General features: G+C 49.8%; 1 protein-coding gene across 25 annotated transcripts in view; it reads left to right on the forward strand.

Annotated features, from left to right (window-relative positions):
* Positions 1-19051, forward strand: part of NRXN2 (neurexin 2) — a 2524532-nt gene that overhangs the window by 1520085 nt on the left and 985396 nt on the right. For all 25 annotated transcript variants that reach the window (XM_069645062.1, XM_069645065.1, XM_069645068.1 and 22 more), the window contains one exon: positions 1219-1392. In XM_069645062.1, the coding sequence (XP_069501163.1) occupies positions 1219-1392 (174 nt within the window). The remainder of the gene's footprint in view (positions 1-1218; positions 1393-19051) is intronic.

Genomic DNA, 19051 nt, shown 5'->3' on the forward strand with positions numbered 1-19051 from the left:
ATTTTGCGTGCTGGCCACTGCTTGCACAAACATTTATAATGAATAAAAAAATAGGACATAACTAACAGAGTTTATAGATGCTGCAACCTGGCCCTCTAGTCCCTTCCCATATCTGCCCGAGCAACGAGATTAACCACAGAGCCTATCTGCCCCCCTACCTTCACCCATATGGATAATGCTCAGTGTGATACAACACACACGTCACAACAATGTATGTCTCCAAACACCAGGTCGGTCTCCACCAGGATGACTGTCGCTGCGGCTCTCTTCCCATTTTTAATCATAAAAAGCACAGCAACCATCAAACTGGTGGCCTCAGGGTTGGCTTCCAGAGCTACCTATCCTCGGTGCACCTAAACGGTCCATTGTGAACCCCTTCTGCCCAACCCTTCAGGCTCGGACTGGCCTATAGGGCAATAGACCCATGGCTGAACCACAAATGCAAAATGCTAGTGTGGGACCGTTTTTTTTGCTCAAAGTGGGCCAGTTTTTGGGACAATGTGGGCCAGGTTGATGAGTTACTTCATTGTGTGGCTAAACGTTTTCAACAGTGTTGCTGAATAAATATTCTTTAAAATGCCCAATTTGCATCTCATTTAATCAAAAACTCCCCCTTGGGTACTATTTGTACAGTGTCACAAAAGGAATGAATAGTCAATTGTAACTGTGGGCCACTTCTTCATTGGTGCTCGAGACACTTTTATGGCCCAGTCCGACCCTGCATCCCTTAAAGATATCTGTGTTTTCCTGTGGTTACGCTGCTGACAGCAATGGGTGGAATGGCTTAGAAAACACACAGCTGACAATGTGACTCTCCCACTCAGAGGGATAGAGAAAGAGGCTAAAACCTATGACGGTAGGGAGAGAGAGTGGGAGTGAGCGAGTGAGTGAGTGCGCGAGTGAGCTAAATCTGTGTAGGCAGCTAGTCACCAATAAATATGCACAGGTAACTGGGCACATCATGCTCCAGTTCTGGACTTGGATTTAATACAATAATGTATTCTGGGAATTATAGTCTTGGTTATCTTCTAACCAAGGAAACTGACTATAAGATTAGATGGCAATGGTTTGTAAAATGGATGCCTGGACTCTACGACATATGTCCGAGTGGAGACATGGCCTTAGCTATGTGACGTGTCTATGCCTTGTTTTCACTTCCTTGACACCACGCTCTGCCTGACACCCCTTCTAACCACAGCATTATGGTTTCTATTTCAGGAGAGCTGTACATCGGAGGCCTGAGCAAGAACATGTTTAACACTCTGCCCAAACTGGTGGCCTCCCGGGATGGCTTCCAGGGCTGCCTGGCCTCGGTGGACCTCAACGGACGCTTACCAGATCTGCTAGCAGACGCCCTGCACAGAGTGGGTCAAGTTGAGAGGGGATGTGACGGTAAGAAACTCTCTCTGTTTCAGCAGGGTTTGCTGTCTGTGGGCAAACACTGAGGGTGGAGCGGTCTATAAACACCTTCAGCAGTAAAGGGGAGGGAGGCTAGCTCAGGGGCAACACTGGAAGCAAGACAACGAAGCGCAACACAGGTTTGAAACCGATCCCGCGGTTAGTAACTACTCGCTGGTATTAAGCGCGTTATAAAAGAACATTTATAATGATAAACCAACAGCTGATGATGTTCACTCAACAGGCGGTATCATGAGAACAACTGAACAAAGACATACAACATTGGAAGGCTAGTGATTGACAAGGAGTAAATCGCGCACTATCTATAAATTAACAGTTAGTGCGAAGTTAAATGTCGATAATCGTATTCCAAGAGAATGTTCTGTGACTAATCTCACAGAACATTCTCTTGGAATATGATTATCAACATTTTACTTCTCACTAACTGTTAACTTAATGACAGTGCGTGATTTACTCCTTTTCGATCAATATTCTTAATTGTACAATAACCAGGCCCTGGTCTGGGTGGGCCTTGTGGAGAGGAGAATGCTGCTTGTCAAACCCTTACATTATTTCTGAAGGTGGACACTAAGCGCACATGTGTCTATTCGAACCCACTCGCTAACTTATCCATTCAACATTCGAAGGCATAGGGATGCTAGTTGTGTGAGTGTGAATGGCAGAGAGTGTGATGTGCAGATCTGGCTGAAGAAGTCTTAGGGCCCATCTCCAAATTGTCTGGGGGCTTCCTTGCCTATATCTGGGAAAACCTACCTGCATATGTTGTAGTAAAAAATGCGTCAGCGCAGTTTAATTGAATATTTTCAAATGAAAAAGGGAAGTGGAAAAATGGTACATAGGTATTTTGAGGCACAAGCCAGTTCAGTCGGTACAGTTTTGCATCCCCATGTAGGTAACCGAGCACACAATCATTAGACTGTTAGTCGTGTCACAAATTCTTGGAAAATGATCTGTTTTTTTCTCTGCACCTGGTTTTGTTCGTTCGTGTGCTGGAGTGACTTTTTACACCCTTCCAGTGTGATGGGTTAGTGCATTTGTTTTGTGGCAAGATCCTAGATTAAGCAAGGCAGGGGTGCTTCTGGCAGGCAGATTATCATAGGACATGTTAATTATCCTCTGCATTGCAAAACAAACAAAGGCAGACAGCACAGGAGGCAGAATTCCTAGAAGTGTTTTCTAAAAAACTAGGAAGACTAAATTGCTCTGTCCATAAGCTTATCCTTAAGGCGGGGCCAGTCATTGTGGTCCATAAGGCAAGAAGCATTCCATTATCACAATGAGAGGAGGTGGAAAGCGAGGTAGAGGGCTTAGTGAGTGAGGCAATAATAGAGCTCAAAGAGCCTTCAGCGTGGCTGTCCCGATAGTCGTAGCACTCAAGACTAATAAGGGTGTGTGTGTGTGTGTTGACATCTGTAATGTTTGTAAGAAAATCATGATGGAGAAGGTTTAATAATATCGGGAGAGTGGAAACGGTCACCACACTTGGCTTATCTTTAGCCTACCATAAAATGTCGCAGCCACCTGTTAGAGAAGTCGAGGCAGTTAGCCATTCCTTGCACCGTTTGGCATGTGCAGGCATTGGAGGATGCATTTGGGCTGGTCTCAGCCAGAGCCATCTTTCCACAGATGATGATGCATCCACTCAACTGGATGAGGGGAGTATTAGTCTCTCAAGATGGCATTCTGGTGTGTAGAAAAGGTGCAAAGGAGCATAACATGCAAATTATCTCACAGATGAGCAAAGGAGGCGCAGGTTTAAAACTAAGGAAGTGTAATACCATGGCAATGTAGTGAGGGTGTGGGATTACCATCCCCAGGAGCGACCTGCTGAGAGCAATGAGAGATGCCCCACCGCCAAGAAACAGAGAATATTAATAGTATTTGTAATGTGACAAGTTCTTGGAAAATGATCTGTTTTGTTTCTGTTACATTACGAGAGGAAAGTTTATACCTCTGTTTTTAGATATAACCATTCCCTTCAGACAACTATTTTAAAAAATGTGTTTTGTGCATGGAATGTGAAGTGTGAGGAGTCAGTTACAAAAATAGATGTCAATCACAAACAAGATAACTAAATACCCAATTTTAAAGCTTGACTCTATTAATAAAGGAATAGGTACAGTACTTTCCCAGATGGAAGGCACCAAAGAGGGGGTGGTTTCATACGCTTCCGGCCATAACAGAACTGAGAAGAACTATTTTGTTTATTGAGCAGGGGCTATTGGTATGTTGTTGGGGTGCAGAATATTATAGGGAGGATCTGCGGCGTTATCAAACCTTAGATGGGTCAAGGATATGACGGAAATCAACAATACGACTGTGGGTGATTCTACCATCTGCATGGGAAGAGTGCTCTCGCCCGAGTTCTTTTTGTTTATTTAAAAGAATGAATGATGGGAGACCAACCTCCGAAAATATGTGGGGCCATTCCCGCACATATTTTCCATGCTCATTGCACAGCAGAAAAATAGTCTTGTACTCTGGGAAGACACAGCTTACCAGCGCCGCCCTCCCCTGTCATATGTAGCTGATACCTGACAGCCATGGTTAATCAAGAGCCTTTGACCGTGGGCAGCCTGATTAGAATATCAAGGCCCCATGGATGTGTATCTCCATTTTATACCTTGCTGGTGGCAGCGAATACTGAAGAATGTGGATTAGCAAGGAAGGCCTGGGTGCAGGAAGTGACAATGGAGACCACACGCCAACACCATTTTGTAATGCAATGTGTCAACTTGGTACTAACACCCCTCTTGGTATGAAAGGGCAGTGAATGTTCTGCCTGGAACCACTCCTTTCAGAGCAGGGACGTTTGTGAATTGTAGGAGATGAAAGTCTGCCTGCAAGCCCTAGTTCATAGGAGGCCCATGTTATGATCAAGCGCCACATAGGGCTCACTTAATTAGGGAGACATGTTGATTTACAGCAGACAGGAATATAGGTGGGACTTAGAAGTATAAGTTGTTATCCTTCCCCTGTCTGTTGCCAGGCACACTGGTTCTAACCTGAAGCATCACTGAATATTGTTGGTGGAGACCCAGGATTGGCTCACTTAAGTTAGGCTTGGCCTTCACCAATCTCTGGGCCCCGTTTGGCTTTAAAAGAGGCATGAGCCCCTCACTGATCAGATAATCTGAAGACTTCGCAAGGAGTAAGAAAAAGGACTCATTTGGACCCGAGCTGAAGGAACAGTCTACCTTACATCTTCTGCCAGAGAAGGAAGGCCAGGAGTTCCAGTAGGGAAGCAAGATCGCTCCCCTAAACATCTCCCAGGGAGCAGAGGGAGATACCGGACTCATAGGATCCGTCCAGCAGCTCCAGAACCGGTACCCAGTCAGAACCCTGCTAGGTTCTGATAGCAAGCTTCCTAGGTGGGAAGTGCCGGAAGGTCTCTGGACAAAGGACAAGGACATTGCCTACTAACACCGTCCTGAGCTTTGGGTCATTCGCCTTAACAGGACACGAGCCCTGCGAAGAAGCTAGGAGGAGGGCCACACAAGCATCATCCAGCATCCATCTTTTTAAGGACAATTTCGAAACAGTTGAGTCCTCGAACTACATCCGGCAGCACTGCTGACTGTTGTCACGCTGCAGTCACCAGAGACCTCCGAGACGCCTGGACCAGCATTCCAGATCCACCAACCAGCACTGAGAAAACGAGCCGCCATGTTGGACCGTCTGCAGACGTCCGTCCAGCCTTGCTTGCCGAACTGCCTGCCGCCTGGTACCCGCAGCTGTCTCCCGCCACCAACTCCGTCTCATGGGCTGCAAAGTGCCATGGAACTGCCTTGACACTGTCGAGCAACAAGAACTTCTTCAGCACCAGATACATTGTGGTTCTGCCCCTTAGTTCTTCTCCGAAGGCCCCTAGAGACAGTTAAGACCCTTTGCGCCTTTGGTGCTGGGACCAAAATAACCTTGAACAGTAAGACTGATTACTTTACCAACTACTCTCCTGTCAGTATCCAAGGTGCATCCCTTTCCTTTGTGAAACTGTCTGTCCTATGTGTTCCTTTACAGTGTGTGTTGTAATTGTACTGTGCTAGAACTGTCTGTTGTAGTAAGAATAAAGTAGATATTTGTATACAACCTTGACTGGACAGCCCTTTTATCATTTGGTAATAATTGTATTTTCTCTGAGTTGCAACTAACCAACGATCCATGACCTTGCAGAGAAAAGCCTGCCATTCCGTCCATGTTACCAAAAATTGGACAAGGAGCTCTTATAATTCACTTGTTTTCCAATCTGTTCAGATCCCTTCTGGTGTACTAGGGTTGAGGGGTTGATTGATGATTTAGAAACTGATATTCATCCCTGGACCACTGGTGCCTTGGAAGTTGATTCTTCACAATGGCAAAGGTCAAAAATGTGGCAAAGTCCATTCCCATGCTATCTTAATTTGGGTAGATGTTACAAGGATATGAGTACAGGATCAAATCTCTTGCAGGGAAGAAAAACTTGACTGCCTATTTTCCATCAAGAATGCTACTAGACATTGGGGTGGATGAATATGAGGAAAAAGAGGCTATCGCAAACTTTTGGCCCGAAGAAGAAGAGGCTTTAAGCATGGATACTTAGATAGGAGGGGTGGCATATGACAGCCTACTGTGTTACGTTAAGGAGGGCCCCAGAAAGGGCTGGACAGAGAAAAGAGAGATTAAATAATCCCACCAAAGGAATTTGGAGGTGAAATAGGAGATAATGATAGTGGGAGATCTCTCACCGAGGGACCATAAGGTGAAACCCCAGCCAATCTAAGGGGTATGATTATTACCATTGCGTATGAGGGATGCCCAGGTGTAACAGTAACTAAAAGAAAAATAAATGTATGGAGCAATATTGGTGGGAGGCTATGGGCATTTCCATAAAAAAGATAGTGGGAGTCAGCTGACCATGTTTCAATGTTAGACAAGAGTCAGAAAATAAGCGACCCGATGCCCTACGCCATCTCCTTAAGGCCCATGGAAACTTGTAGGTGTAGATATTTCTGGTCTGTTCAGTATGGTGGGAACGACTGATATGTTCCAAATGATGATGATTGATAATTTCATAACATGGTCAGGGGTCGTGGTAGAGACGGTGGTAGAATTCCTAGAGAAGATATTTACGGGGGAAATATATCCTAAGATTATTCTGACTGATAATGGTGGTCCATGATTTGTGCTCTGAAGAATGTGAGAGTATTGTGCAGATAAAGGTTTTAAATTGAGGTTTAAGTTTGTGCACCACCCTGAAATTAATGGAATGGTTGAATGGTTAAATTGAATGAGTTGTAAAAATATTAAGTTGGCCGTTGTGAATGGAATAAAATAGAATGGACCTAACATGGATTTTAGAACATTTCCCAAACTTATCAAAGAGGTGTCGCCCAAAGACACTGGCCCTCATTACGACCCTGGCGGAAATCGAAAAACGATGGCGGAAATGCAATACCGCCATCGAATAGCGCTCGGTGCGACTATGACCCGTCACCGCAAAGTACGAAGCCATTAGCGACACCGTAGTGAATGCCAACGCTAACTGCACCAAGCACGCGCGCGCGCGCCATGCCAAACCGCAAACACCACCATGGTGCAACGGTACGCCAATTCCGACCCTAGCGGACATGTACCTAACGCCATCAGGCATGGCGTAATGTACCATTCCGACTGTGATGCTGGAAATGCATCAGAGGGACAGGGCCTCTGAATCCTTGTCCTTTTCTGCCTTTTATCGTGTGTTCTGTTATGTTTTCTGCCCAGGAGTCCATTTGGGACTCCTGGCAGTGCAGCTCTCTCTTTTGGTTTGGTGAACAGACCCATGGGATACCCTTATGGCACCCATGGGTAGGGGTACAACCCTGTGCCCCTAGTGTATGTTTTTGGGCACCTGTGGGTGGCCCACAGAGCAGGGTATGGGCTGGTGGCAGCTCCATGCTGAATTAGACAGGTGCTCTGGGCGTCCTCCATTTTGGGATACCCAGGCCCTGCCATTGGGATCAGTTGATTCCTGATAGAAAACAAGATGGCCCCTGTGGCCTCTTGCTTTCTACTGCCTGTTGTCTTGTTTTTCCCAAAGTCCTGGGAAGCCCTGACTCTGTCCCTTCCCCCTGACTGGCTGTTGGGTGGAAGTTCCATATATGGTGTTGTTGTGAAGGCCCAGCTAGACTGACTGGAGCCTTCCCTTTGACTGTATGTTGTGGGTACCTCCTGTGGGTGGGACCTGGGTGAATGGAGTGTGTGACCAATATACACTTCTTGTTGTGGTTGTCTGGTTTCTGGCATGTGAGACAAAGACTGAGACAGCCCTGCCCGAAACTGGCCTGAATGCAGTGTGTAGTGTTGAATGGCTGGGTACTTGTCCCAATCCACATTCCTTGTTGTGAGTGTCTGAAAGGGAGGAGTGTGGCCTGAATGCACTGTGTGCCTGATTGGCTGACTGACTGCATGAATGCCCTTCTGTGTGATTGGCTGCTGTGTGTGTGCCAGCAGTGTGGATGAGAGACAGGATAGTATATCTGGGGACCTCTCACCACTGGAAATTGTTCAGAAGCATTCAGAAGCTGAGTCTCCACTCAAGAGTAACTGGATTTGCTGATCCTCGACGTCCAGCTGGAAGAAGAAGACTTGCTGTGGCATTTGCTTCGACGGAACTGAAGGTTGTCGAAATCGTCGAGGACTGACCCGAGAGAGGACCTGGCTAGGCGCCCTCTTCCCGTGCTCCGAGGGACCATCGCGCACCGCTGAATCTTCGCCGAAGCGCCCTGGAAGTCAGACCCTCGAAAGGCTGCCGACCCGAGACGGGACCGCCGAGGAGATCGAAGTGAAGCACCCGGACATCGACGCTGTCGAAGTCCATTGCCGTCGACCAGGGTTCGCAGGTCTGTGTAACCGCTGGAGGCCCGTCGAAGTTGTGTTGCCCCGCCGTGGGAACCACTTGACGCCGTGCCGCCGACGACCGGAGCCGTCCGCTCCTTGCCTAAGAACATTTGCCTTGAAGGACTCCCTCGTCCGCATCGTCGGCCGCTTTGTCCCGCCGGAGAAAGTCGAGGACGACCAACGCGCCGAGGAGAATCCGCCGGTGGGTTTCCCGCCACCTCACGACCCCAAAGACTCGAGCGACTCGACGCCCTTGCTGGGCCACCGTCACCCACAATCTTTGCGGTCCAGAACTAGTGTCGCCGAGGTGCCCCGCACGCCTCTTCCTCGCAGGACGCCGACGTCTCGACGCCGACGAGCACCGCTCGGATCGAAGCCTGCCGCCTCATCGACGCCGTTCTACCTTGTTTGTTGTCGGACGTTCGACGCCCCGTGTCTCCCGCTTGAAAGGGAAGGCATTCAAGAAGGGCCGTCGATTCCCCGACACCGAACACCGAGTTCCTCGACGCTTCTCGACGCCTCTCGACGATCCGGGACTCCTGCTTTAAAGGGGGTCATTCAAGAAGGATCTGTCGACGCCTCTTCGAAGAACTCGACTCCACCAGGTACATTGGGGGGGTAAAAACATTATAGGAGAGAAATAGACTATTGAACAATATATGGACTGGGCTGGTGTTATATCTCTTTATTTTACAGGTTGCCCAGGTGGGGGGATCTCCACACAGAACTGTGTCCAGTGGTAGGGGCCAGTATTCTGCCTATTGTTTCAACCCTCTGTTATCTCTCCTCTCTCTATTGCTGGTTTCCTTCTTATTGATCTGTGTGCCATTTTAACAGTATTGTGAATGCACTTTAATGAGGTCTAATATTAGTGGTACCACTTTAGAATTGTAGATATTTACCATTGCTGATTTTCCTGAGCACAAAGTGCGTTATTGTGATAAGTGTACATAACCCTTGAATATTAATTATATAAAGACTGTGTTTTCAGTAATACAGTGTGTGGACATTCCTTTGTGGGGGCTTGGGGATACACTGTACTTAAGAACCAGCCTGCATCACCTCCTGAGAAGCTAGGCCTTGATTGCTCGTCCATCGTTACCATATTAGAGAATCTTGGCTGGGGTCCTCTGTGCCTCCCCTCTACCATATAGAGAGCGGAAGTACAGACCCCCCTGCCAGTCTTTACAGCTGGTGGCAGCGGTGGGATGCTTATGGTTTTAAGACTCAGTGTATAACCGTGCCACTTACAAAATATCCGCACTTTTGTTAGATTAAGGTTCGGGTGTGTTCCAAATAACTGCATTACAAGCAATGGAGTCCATTGCAAATGGTAAATTGACTCGGATGAGCTTAGAGGCTCTCCAGAGTGCTTGTGAAGCCAGGGAGTTAGACTTTGTGGATAAGTCTAGGGCTGAGCTGATAGCTGCCCTGGTGGATTACCAGACTGATGGTGAAACTCTTGAGGAAGGGGGGGATGCAACCAGTGAGGACTCTGCCCCTGGGGTTGTCGCTGAATCTGTTTCTGGGAATGCCACCATTCCTGCTGCCTCTGTTCCAAACCCCAGCAATTCCATGGAACTTGAGTTATTAAGGATGAAGTTAGCCTTTGAATATCGCAAGTTGGAAATAGAAGCTGAGCTTAAGAAAGAGGAGCTGGCACAGCAAGTGGAACTCAAGAATAGGGATCTTGCGCTCAAAGAAAAGGACACTGAATGTCAGAGAATCCAGTTAGAGAAAGCTCGAGTGGAGACTTCAGCTAGACCAATTGAGAGTGGCAGGTCCCCAGCCACCAAGTTTATGAAAGATTTGGTTGGTGTGTTTGTGGAGGGTTCAGATATCCTCCAATGGATTGAAGCGTTTGAAATGGCTTGTGCAATTCATGATGTAGATAAAAGAGATTGGGCTAAGTGTTTGTTAAGCAGAGTGCCTCAAACTGGATATGACTGTATTCTGAAGCTGAGTGTGGAAGAAAGGGGTCAGTATGAGTGTATGAAGTCTGCTTTGATTGCCAAGTTTGGCAAGACACCTGCCCAATACCTTAAAAGGTTCAGGGAATTTAAGAAAAGAGAGAATGTGTCTTGGGTTGACTGGGTGAGTACTGCGCACATGAACATGATGGGGTGGATTGATGGATACAAGGGGAAAACTTTTGTTGAGTTGTCCCACCTCTTGTTTTTTGAGCATTTTTCTGAAGCCTGTTCACCAGAGCTGCGTCAGTATGTGGCTGACCAGAACATTTTGGACCCCTTTAAGCTGGCTAGGTTGGCTGACAAGTGGGTCTCCCATCGGGTGTCCCCTAAGGACCCCAGTGGGAAGGACAAGGACAAAGAAAAGGGGGCCTCTCAGAAAGCTGAGGAGTCCCAAAAGCAGTCACAGTCGGGTAAACCAAAACCTTCCTCTCCTAAGACCCAAAAATCTAGAGGGGATAAGTCCTCTGTGGGTGGGAATAAGAGTAGTGGTCCACCTGCTGCAAAGCAGGTTCCCAGTGGTTCCAGTACCGTACCCCGCACTCCTGGCACTTGTTGGGATTGTGGGGCTCTGGATCACAAAAGGGGTGACCCCAAGTGTAAAGGTAAGGCACTTGGAGTACAGGCTGTCAGCCTGACCTACCCTTACCCCGTGTCTGAGGTGGAGGCCACTGTCCTCCCCTCCTCTACCGGAATCACCTTTGGTGCTCCGGTAGAGATTTCCTTAGTGTCCCTTGGGGCCTGGGACCAGTACGCAGAAGTACTGGCGACTATCCCACAGAACACCCGTAGGTTTTTGAGAAGTGTCCTCTTGAATGGCCAGCCTTCTACTGGTTTGAGAGACACTGGGGCAAGCATGACAGTGGTGGACAGGACCCTGCTCAAGCCAGAGGACTATGAAGGTGCTCCTCTGCAAACCACCAGATTAGCTGGTGGGCCTCCCAAATTATCACCTGTAGCCTTAGTCACACTCATGATTGGAGACAAGACAGCAAAGCTTCCTGTCCTGGTTCAGGACAATGTCCCTGCTAACATTCTGTTAGGTAATGATCTAGTGGAGTTGGGGTTGATCTCGGATGGTCTTCCCCTGACTGCTGCTGCGGTCACTAGGTCACAGGTGACACCGGGTCTGGCTGTGAGTCAGGTACCCGAGCCAAAGGCGAGGCCTAAGGCAAGAAGAAGGAAGACCAAGAAGGCCACCTCTGTGGAGGGAACACCTTCTCTTCCTGCTGTTCCGACAGCACCCATTGGGATCCATACTCCGGACGGGCTGGGTCCAGTGGAAAACCCAAACTCAACTCCTGTGGGAGAAGAGACAGAAGACTCTCCTGTGGGAGAGGTTCTCAACCCAGAAGAGCACCCCGACCTTCAATGCTTGTTAGCTGAAGGGGGACCCTCCCGGGCAGACTTCTGTAAAGGACAGAGAGAGTGCCACTCTCTCGAGGGTCTGAGGAAACAGGCCCTGTCCCAGGCACAAGGTGAAGTGCCTAGGACATTCAAGGTTTATTGGGAGGGTGAGCTCCTTGTTAGTGAGCCCACTAAGCCTGAACCTGGTGCCCGCAAGAGGTTGGTGGTACCCCAGGTTTACAGGCCCTTCCTACTGCAGTTGGCGCATGAGGTGCCCTTGGCTGGTCATCTTGGGACTAAGAAGACTAAGCAGAGGCTCTCTGCCCATTTCTACTGGCCAAGGATGGGGGTAGAAGTGGAGTCCCACTGCAGGACCTGCCCCACTTGTCAGTTGTCTGGCAAGACTGGAGGCAGGATCATTGCCCCACTGCAGCCATTACCAGTGGTTGGCACACCATTTGAGAGGGTGGGCATCGACATCGTCGGTCCCCTTGACCCTCCCACTTCAGGTGGACATCGGTTCATCCTGGTCTTGGTAGATCATGCCACCAGGTACCCTGAGGCAATACCCCTTCGGACTGTTACTGCCAAGGTGGTTGCCAGGGCTCTCCTGGGCATTTTCACCCGTGTTGGATTCCCCAAGGAGGTTGTCTCTGACAGAGGATCCAACTTCATGTCTAGTTACATGAAAACCATGTGGAAAGAGTGCGGGGTAACCTACAAGTTCTCCACCTCTTACCACCCCCAGACCAATGGTCTGGTTGAGGGATTTAACAAAACTCTCAAGGGCATGCTAGGTGCTTTGGAAGAGCCCCTAAGGAGGAAATGGGATCTCCTCCTGCCATGCCTGCTGTTTGCTTACAGGGAGGTACCTCAAGAGGGTGTTGGTTTCAGCCCCTTTGAGTTACTCTTTGGACATCCCGTGAGGGGGCCCCTCGCCTTGATCCGAGAAGGCTTGGAAGCCACCCCTCCAGGTCCCGCCAAGCAAGTGGGGGACTATGTGTTAGGCCTCAGGCGGAGGATGACACAAATGATGGGTCAGGCAACAGCAAATCTCAAGGCCAGCCAGGAATTGAACAAGTACTGGCATGACCTTAAAGCTTCGCAAGTGGATTGGACTCCGGGACAGGAAATCCTTGTGATGGAGCCTACCAAGCCTAGAGCTTTGGCAGACAAGTGGACTGGACCCTTCAGGATCATCTCCAAGATGGGCGAAGTCAATTATCTGGTTGACATGGGAGCCTCTGGGGTAGCCCCCCAGGTATTCCATGTCAACAGGCTCAAGCCTTTCCACAGACGGGCGGAGGTCTCATGTCTCTTGCTAGCTTCAGGGCAAGAAGAGGATGAGAGTGAGCCCCTTCCTGATTTGCTGCATAGCAACCCTCAGGATGGCTCAGTGGAGGGAGTACAACTCTCTCCCGATTTGACAACGGAGCAGCAGAGGGCCTGCAGGGCTTTGCTCCAGCAGTATGCCTCTCTGTTTTCACTGACACCGGGCCTTACACCGTGGTGTAAGCACGAAATTGACACTGGTGACAGCGTGCCTGTCAAGAGCAGGAGCTATCGCATGTCAGATACCGTCAAAAACCACATCCAGGCTGAGGTCGCCAAGATGTTGGATCTGGGTGTTATTGAACCCTCAACCAGTCCCTGGTCCAGTCCAGTGGTCCTTGTCCCCAAGGCAAGTTCCCAGGCGGGTACCAAGGATTGGAGGTTCTGTGTGGACTACCGAGGAGTCAATGCCGTCACCAAAACTGACGCGCACCCATTGCCCAGGGCTGATGAGCTCGTGGACACCATAGGTGCTGCCAAATTTGTGAGCACCTTTGACCTTACCTCAGGCTATTGGCAAATAGCTCTGACGGACCATGCCAAGGAAAAGACGGCCTTCTCAACACCTGAGGGACTCTACCAGTTTAGGGTCATGCCCTTTGGGTTGAAGAATGCCCCTGCCACCTTCCAGAGATTGGTCAACCATGCGCTCAGTGGGCTGGAAGCCTTTTGTGTGGCTTACTTAGACGACATTGCCGTCTACAGTTCCACCTGGGAAGAGCATTTGACACATCTGGATAGGGTGTTGCAGGCCTTGAAAAGGGCTAACCTCACTATCAAGGCCACCAAGTGCCAGATAGCTCAGGGGAAAGTTACCTATCTTGGTCATGAGGTAGGAGGGGGTCAAATCCAACCTCTCTCCAGTAAAGTACAGGACGTACAGAACTGGGAGACTCCCACTACTCAAACCCAGGTGAGAGCCTTTTTGGGCCTCACTGGGTACTATCGCAATTTCATGGCAGACTATGGAACCATAGCTGCACCCCTGACAGCTCTAACTTCGCCCAAACAACCTAGGAAGGTTAATTGGACTGAAGACTGTCAGAGGGCCTTTGATGGCTTGAAAGAAAGTCTGTGTAGGGCACCTGTGTTGTGTGCGCCTGACTACAGCCGACCCTTTATCGTCCAGACGGATGCCTGCGACACCGGAATTGGAGCTGTCTTGTCCCAGTTAGATGACAAAGGGAGAGAACACCCTATCATATTCATCAGTAGACAACTCAAGGGTAGAGAACTTAGGTGGGCTACTGTTGAAAAGGAGTGTTTTAGCATAGTTTGGAGCCTTAGGCGTTTTAGGCCCTACCTTACGGGGTCTACCTTCAAGGTCCAAACAGATCATAAGCCCCTGAAGTGGCTTATGCAGATGAAGGGTGAGAACCCGAAATTGCTCAGGTGGTCCATTAGCCTGCAAGGGCTAGACTTCACCATAGAGCACAGACCAGGGAAGAGTCACGATAATGCGGATGGCCTTTCCAGAAGGTATGTTGACCGTCTGGATGAGGGTGTCTATCCCGTGGGAGATTAGACACCCTCCACCTCAGTCTGGGGGGGGCGACTGTGATGCTGGAAATGCATCAGAGGGACAGGGCCTCTGAATCCTTGTCCTTTTCTGCCTTTTATCGTGTGTTCTGTTATGTTTTCTGCCCAGGAGTCCATTTGGGACTCCTGGCAGTGCAGCTCTCTCTTTTGGTTTGGTGAACAGACCCATGGGATACCCTTATGGCACCCATGGGTAGGGGTACAACCCTGTGCCCCTAGTGTATGTTTTTGGGCACCTGTGGGTGGCCCACAGAGCAGGGTATGGGCTGGTGGCAGCTCCATGCTGAATTAGACAGGTGCTCTGGGCGTCCTCCATTTTGGGATACCCAGGCCCTGCCATTGGGATCAGTTGATTCCTGATAGAAAACAAGATGGCCCCTGTGGCCTCTTGCTTTCTACTGCCTGTTGTCTTGTTTTTCCCAAAGTCCTGGGAAGCCCTGACTCTGTCCCTTCCCCCTGACTGGCTGTTGGGTGGAAGTTCCATATATGGTGTTGTTGTGAAGGCCCAGCTAGACTGACTGGAGCCTTCCCTTTGACTGTATGTTGTGGGTACCTCCTGTGGGTGGGACCTGGGTGAATGGAGTGTGTGACCAATATACACTTCTTGTTGTGGTTGTCTGGTTTCTGGCATGTGAGACAAAGACTGAGACAGCCCTGCCCGAAACTGGCCTGAATGCAGTGTGTAGTGTTGAATGGCTGGGTACTTGTCCCAATCCACATTCCTTGTTGTGAGTGTCTGAAAGGGAGGAGTGTGGCCTGAATGCACTGTGTGCCTGATTGGCTGACTGACTGCATGAATGCCCTTCTGTGTGATTGGCTGCTGTGTGTGTGCCAGCAGTGTGGATGAGAGACAGGATAGTATATCTGGGGACCTCTCACCACTGGAAATTGTTCAGAAGCATTCAGAAGCTGAGTCTCCACTCAAGAGTAACTGGATTTGCTGATCCTCGACGTCCAGCTGGAAGAAGAAGACTTGCTGTGGCATTTGCTTCGACGGAACTGAAGGTTGTCGAAATCGTCGAGGACTGACCCGAGAGAGGACCTGGCTAGGCGCCCTCTTCCCGTGCTCCGAGGGACCATCGAGCACCGCTGAATCTTCGCCGAAGCGCCCTGGAAGTCAGACCCTCGAAAGGCTGCCGACCCGAGACGGGACCGCCGAGGAGATCGAAGTGAAGCACCCGGACATCGACGCTGTCGAAGTCCATTGCCGTCGACCAGGGTTCGCAGGTCTGTGTAACCGCTGGAGGCCCGTCGAAGTTGTGTTGCCCCGCCGTGGGAACCACTTGACGCCGTGCCGCCGACGACCGGAGCCGTCCGCTCCTTGCCTAAGAACATTTGCCTTGAAGGACTCCCTCGTCCGCATCGTCGGCCGCTTTGTCCCGCCGGAGAAAGTCGAGGACGACCAACGCGCCGAGGAGAATCCGCCGGTGGGTTTCCCGCCACCTCACGACCCCAAAGACTCGAGCGACTCGACGCCCTTGCTGGGCCACCGTCACCCACAATCTTTGCGGTCCAGAACTAGTGTCGCCGAGGTGCCCCGCACGCCTCTTCCTCGCAGGACGCCGACGTCTCGACGCCGACGAGCACCGCTCGGATCGAAGCCTGCCGCCTCATCGACGCCGTTCTACCTTGTTTGTTGTCGGACGTTCGACGCCCCGTGTCTCCCGCTTGAAAGGGAAGGCATTCAAGAAGGGCCGTCGATTCCCCGACACCGAACACCGAGTTCCTCGACGCTTCTCGACGCCTCTCGACGATCCGGGACTCCTGCTTTAAAGGGGGTCATTCAAGAAGGATCTGTCGACGCCTCTTCGAAGAACTCGACTCCACCAGGTACATTGGGGGGGTAAAAACATTATAGGAGAGAAATAGACTATTGAACAATATATGGACTGGGCTGGTGTTATATCTCTTTATTTTACAGGTTGCCCAGGTGGGGGGATCTCCACACAGAACTGTGTCCAGTGGTAGGGGCCAGTATTCTGCCTATTGTTTCAACCCTCTGTTATCTCTCCTCTCTCTATTGCTGGTTTCCTTCTTATTGATCTGTGTGCCATTTTAACAGTATTGTGAATGCACTTTAATGAGGTCTAATATTAGTGGTACCACTTTAGAATTGTAGATATTTACCATTGCTGATTTTCCTGAGCACAAAGTGCGTTATTGTGATAAGTGTACATAACCCTTGAATATTAATTATATAAAGACTGTGTTTTCAGTAATACAGTGTGTGGACATTCCTTTGTGGGGGCTTGGGGATACACTGTACTTAAGAACCAGCCTGCATCACCTCCTGAGAAGCTAGGCCTTGATTGCTCGTCCATCGTTACCATATTAGAGAATCTTGGCTGGGGTCCTCTGTGCCTCCCCTCTACCATATAGAGAGCGGAAGTACAGACCCCCCTACCAGTCTTTACACCGCCATGGCGAGAAGTACGGCATCGCGAATCAACCGTAAACGGCCCCACTGAGTGCCTGTACACCGCTCCCTGCCCACAAAGTACAACTCCCCGTAGGTGCAATGAAGCCACAATGCAACCATTGAAATGTACAAGTCACCCATGCATGCCAACGAACAAAAGAAACACAAGAGGGGCCAATGGGAGCTGCAGGGCACAGATGGCACGAATACAGAAGCCATCCCAATGGACATGACCACAGTCCCCCACCAAGAAACGCACGCAAACACAGGCACCTGTGACCAGCAATATTCCGAAAATCACATCATTCCACCAGACCACCTGGCTGACCGGCATCTGTTACACAAAACCCAATCCCCCGCCCCTGAGCATGACAACATTCAAACTGTCATATTGGCAGCCCCCATCCCTGACCTCACTGGGCTTCGTAGGCAAACGCGCACAGCACAGTACCACGCAACTAAACCCCGAAGCTGGAACCCAATGCAGATCTCCTCACAATACATCGCCCCCCAAATAGGCATATGCCACATCACTTGCAAAGAAAAACGCTACACGGGCCAAATCAGAATAGAAATTTAATGCACATCAAAATCACCAAGCCCATACAGCCATCAGGCCATGAACTCCAAAACACTAATCACCATTGTGGGCTGCTTCCGCAAGAAATGACCAGCCACTACCTGTGTGTCGCCCTGTTCCCCCATGGTACACAGAGCCACATTCACGTACGAAAAGGCAACATGGAAGCGCACAGAACCGCAGGGCCGTCCCAATGGGGAGGCACTAGTCCAGCTGAAAGGCCGAAATGTTGCTCCGAGCCACCAGTACTGCGTAAGGGCATGTGGGCCATTGGCGATCGTCCCATAAGATCGTAATGCTGCTCCACTGATTAACACGAAGCAGCAGGTGTCGGGAGTAAAATCCATCTGCAGGAGTGGCATACAGATGGCAGTGGCAAAAGGGGAGGAGATACCTGTCAACCAAAAGAAAAGAAAAAGAACAGAATGGCCATCAGAACTACATTCCAACAACTCACTTCAATGATCACACGAAATCCACAGCCATATGCATGCTAGCCCACTCAAAAGGATCATCACCACCCCAAAACCACTTGCGACTCATAACCATCTATATCGAGGTGCAAACACCATCACAAACGAGTGTACCTGTGCATGCGTCTGTCAAAACAGATTCCATCAGATGGGAATGTTAACGTGCATGGACACAAGTGTCTGAGGGCGCCTCGAGACAGGGAGGGCTCAACAAGGCCAGATGGACGATGGTCCCACTATGGCAGCCCTGCATCACATAGCGTAGGGGAGGCGGATAGATCCCAAGAAGCCCTGTACATGGCAAACTCTGTATCAAATCACCTGCCCATGCATCCATCCATCATTCCCTCATCCCGGGATCAAAATGCCTGAATAATTACTCACATAACATTAGAAACATCCATTGAGTCTGTGCGTTATGCAGCCTGCTAAATCCACAGTGCCCCAGCCCGTAATTCCAGTGTTGTGAAGTAACATGTATTTGGGAACGGACGGCCTCATCGCCCACGTAGCTATTGCGCATCCCAAACTATTCATATCAATCATTGCTCCCTCGCCATGGGCCCTGTCTCAAGGACATAGAACAATAGAACGTTATATTTGCAGTCAGACCTGTGGGCATCTCCTCGCCGCTAGCTGGAAACCGAAAGCGCCGCCCTTCGAATTCCTCATTTGCAACATCACGTCGAAAAGGCATCTGTGGCCGTTTGAAATCACTAATTATTCCATCGAGTGCGGCTGTGTGTGAAAATGGCAACTGCCTTCACCCACGAATGGGACGCCCCGCCCGTCGTTGCAACTCGGTACAGTGATGCATGAGGGCCCACCGTTACTCGAGTACTACGTTCCACTGACCCCTCACAAGTCTGTTCGCGACTGCACAGATAGTATGTGAAACAATGGGACCACAGCAGAATGAACATATCAACCAATCTTACACGGCCATCGGGTACAAATACATGATTGCAATAGCAAGATACAATTCCCCGAATTGCAGCGTTGTGCGCGGGACGTGCTCGGCCAAAGGGGAGAGCAGTTTGCACAGGTGGAATCAATCACCACAGGTGGAGGCCATACAGCCTGAAAACACATAAATTGCACAGCCAGTCTGCTC

Source organism: Ambystoma mexicanum, chromosome 2p, assembly GCF_040938575.1.
Source record: "Ambystoma mexicanum isolate Mex_15411 chromosome 2p, UKY_AmexF1_1, whole genome shotgun sequence".
Classification (NCBI taxonomy): Eukaryota; Metazoa; Chordata; class Amphibia; order Caudata; family Ambystomatidae; genus Ambystoma; species Ambystoma mexicanum.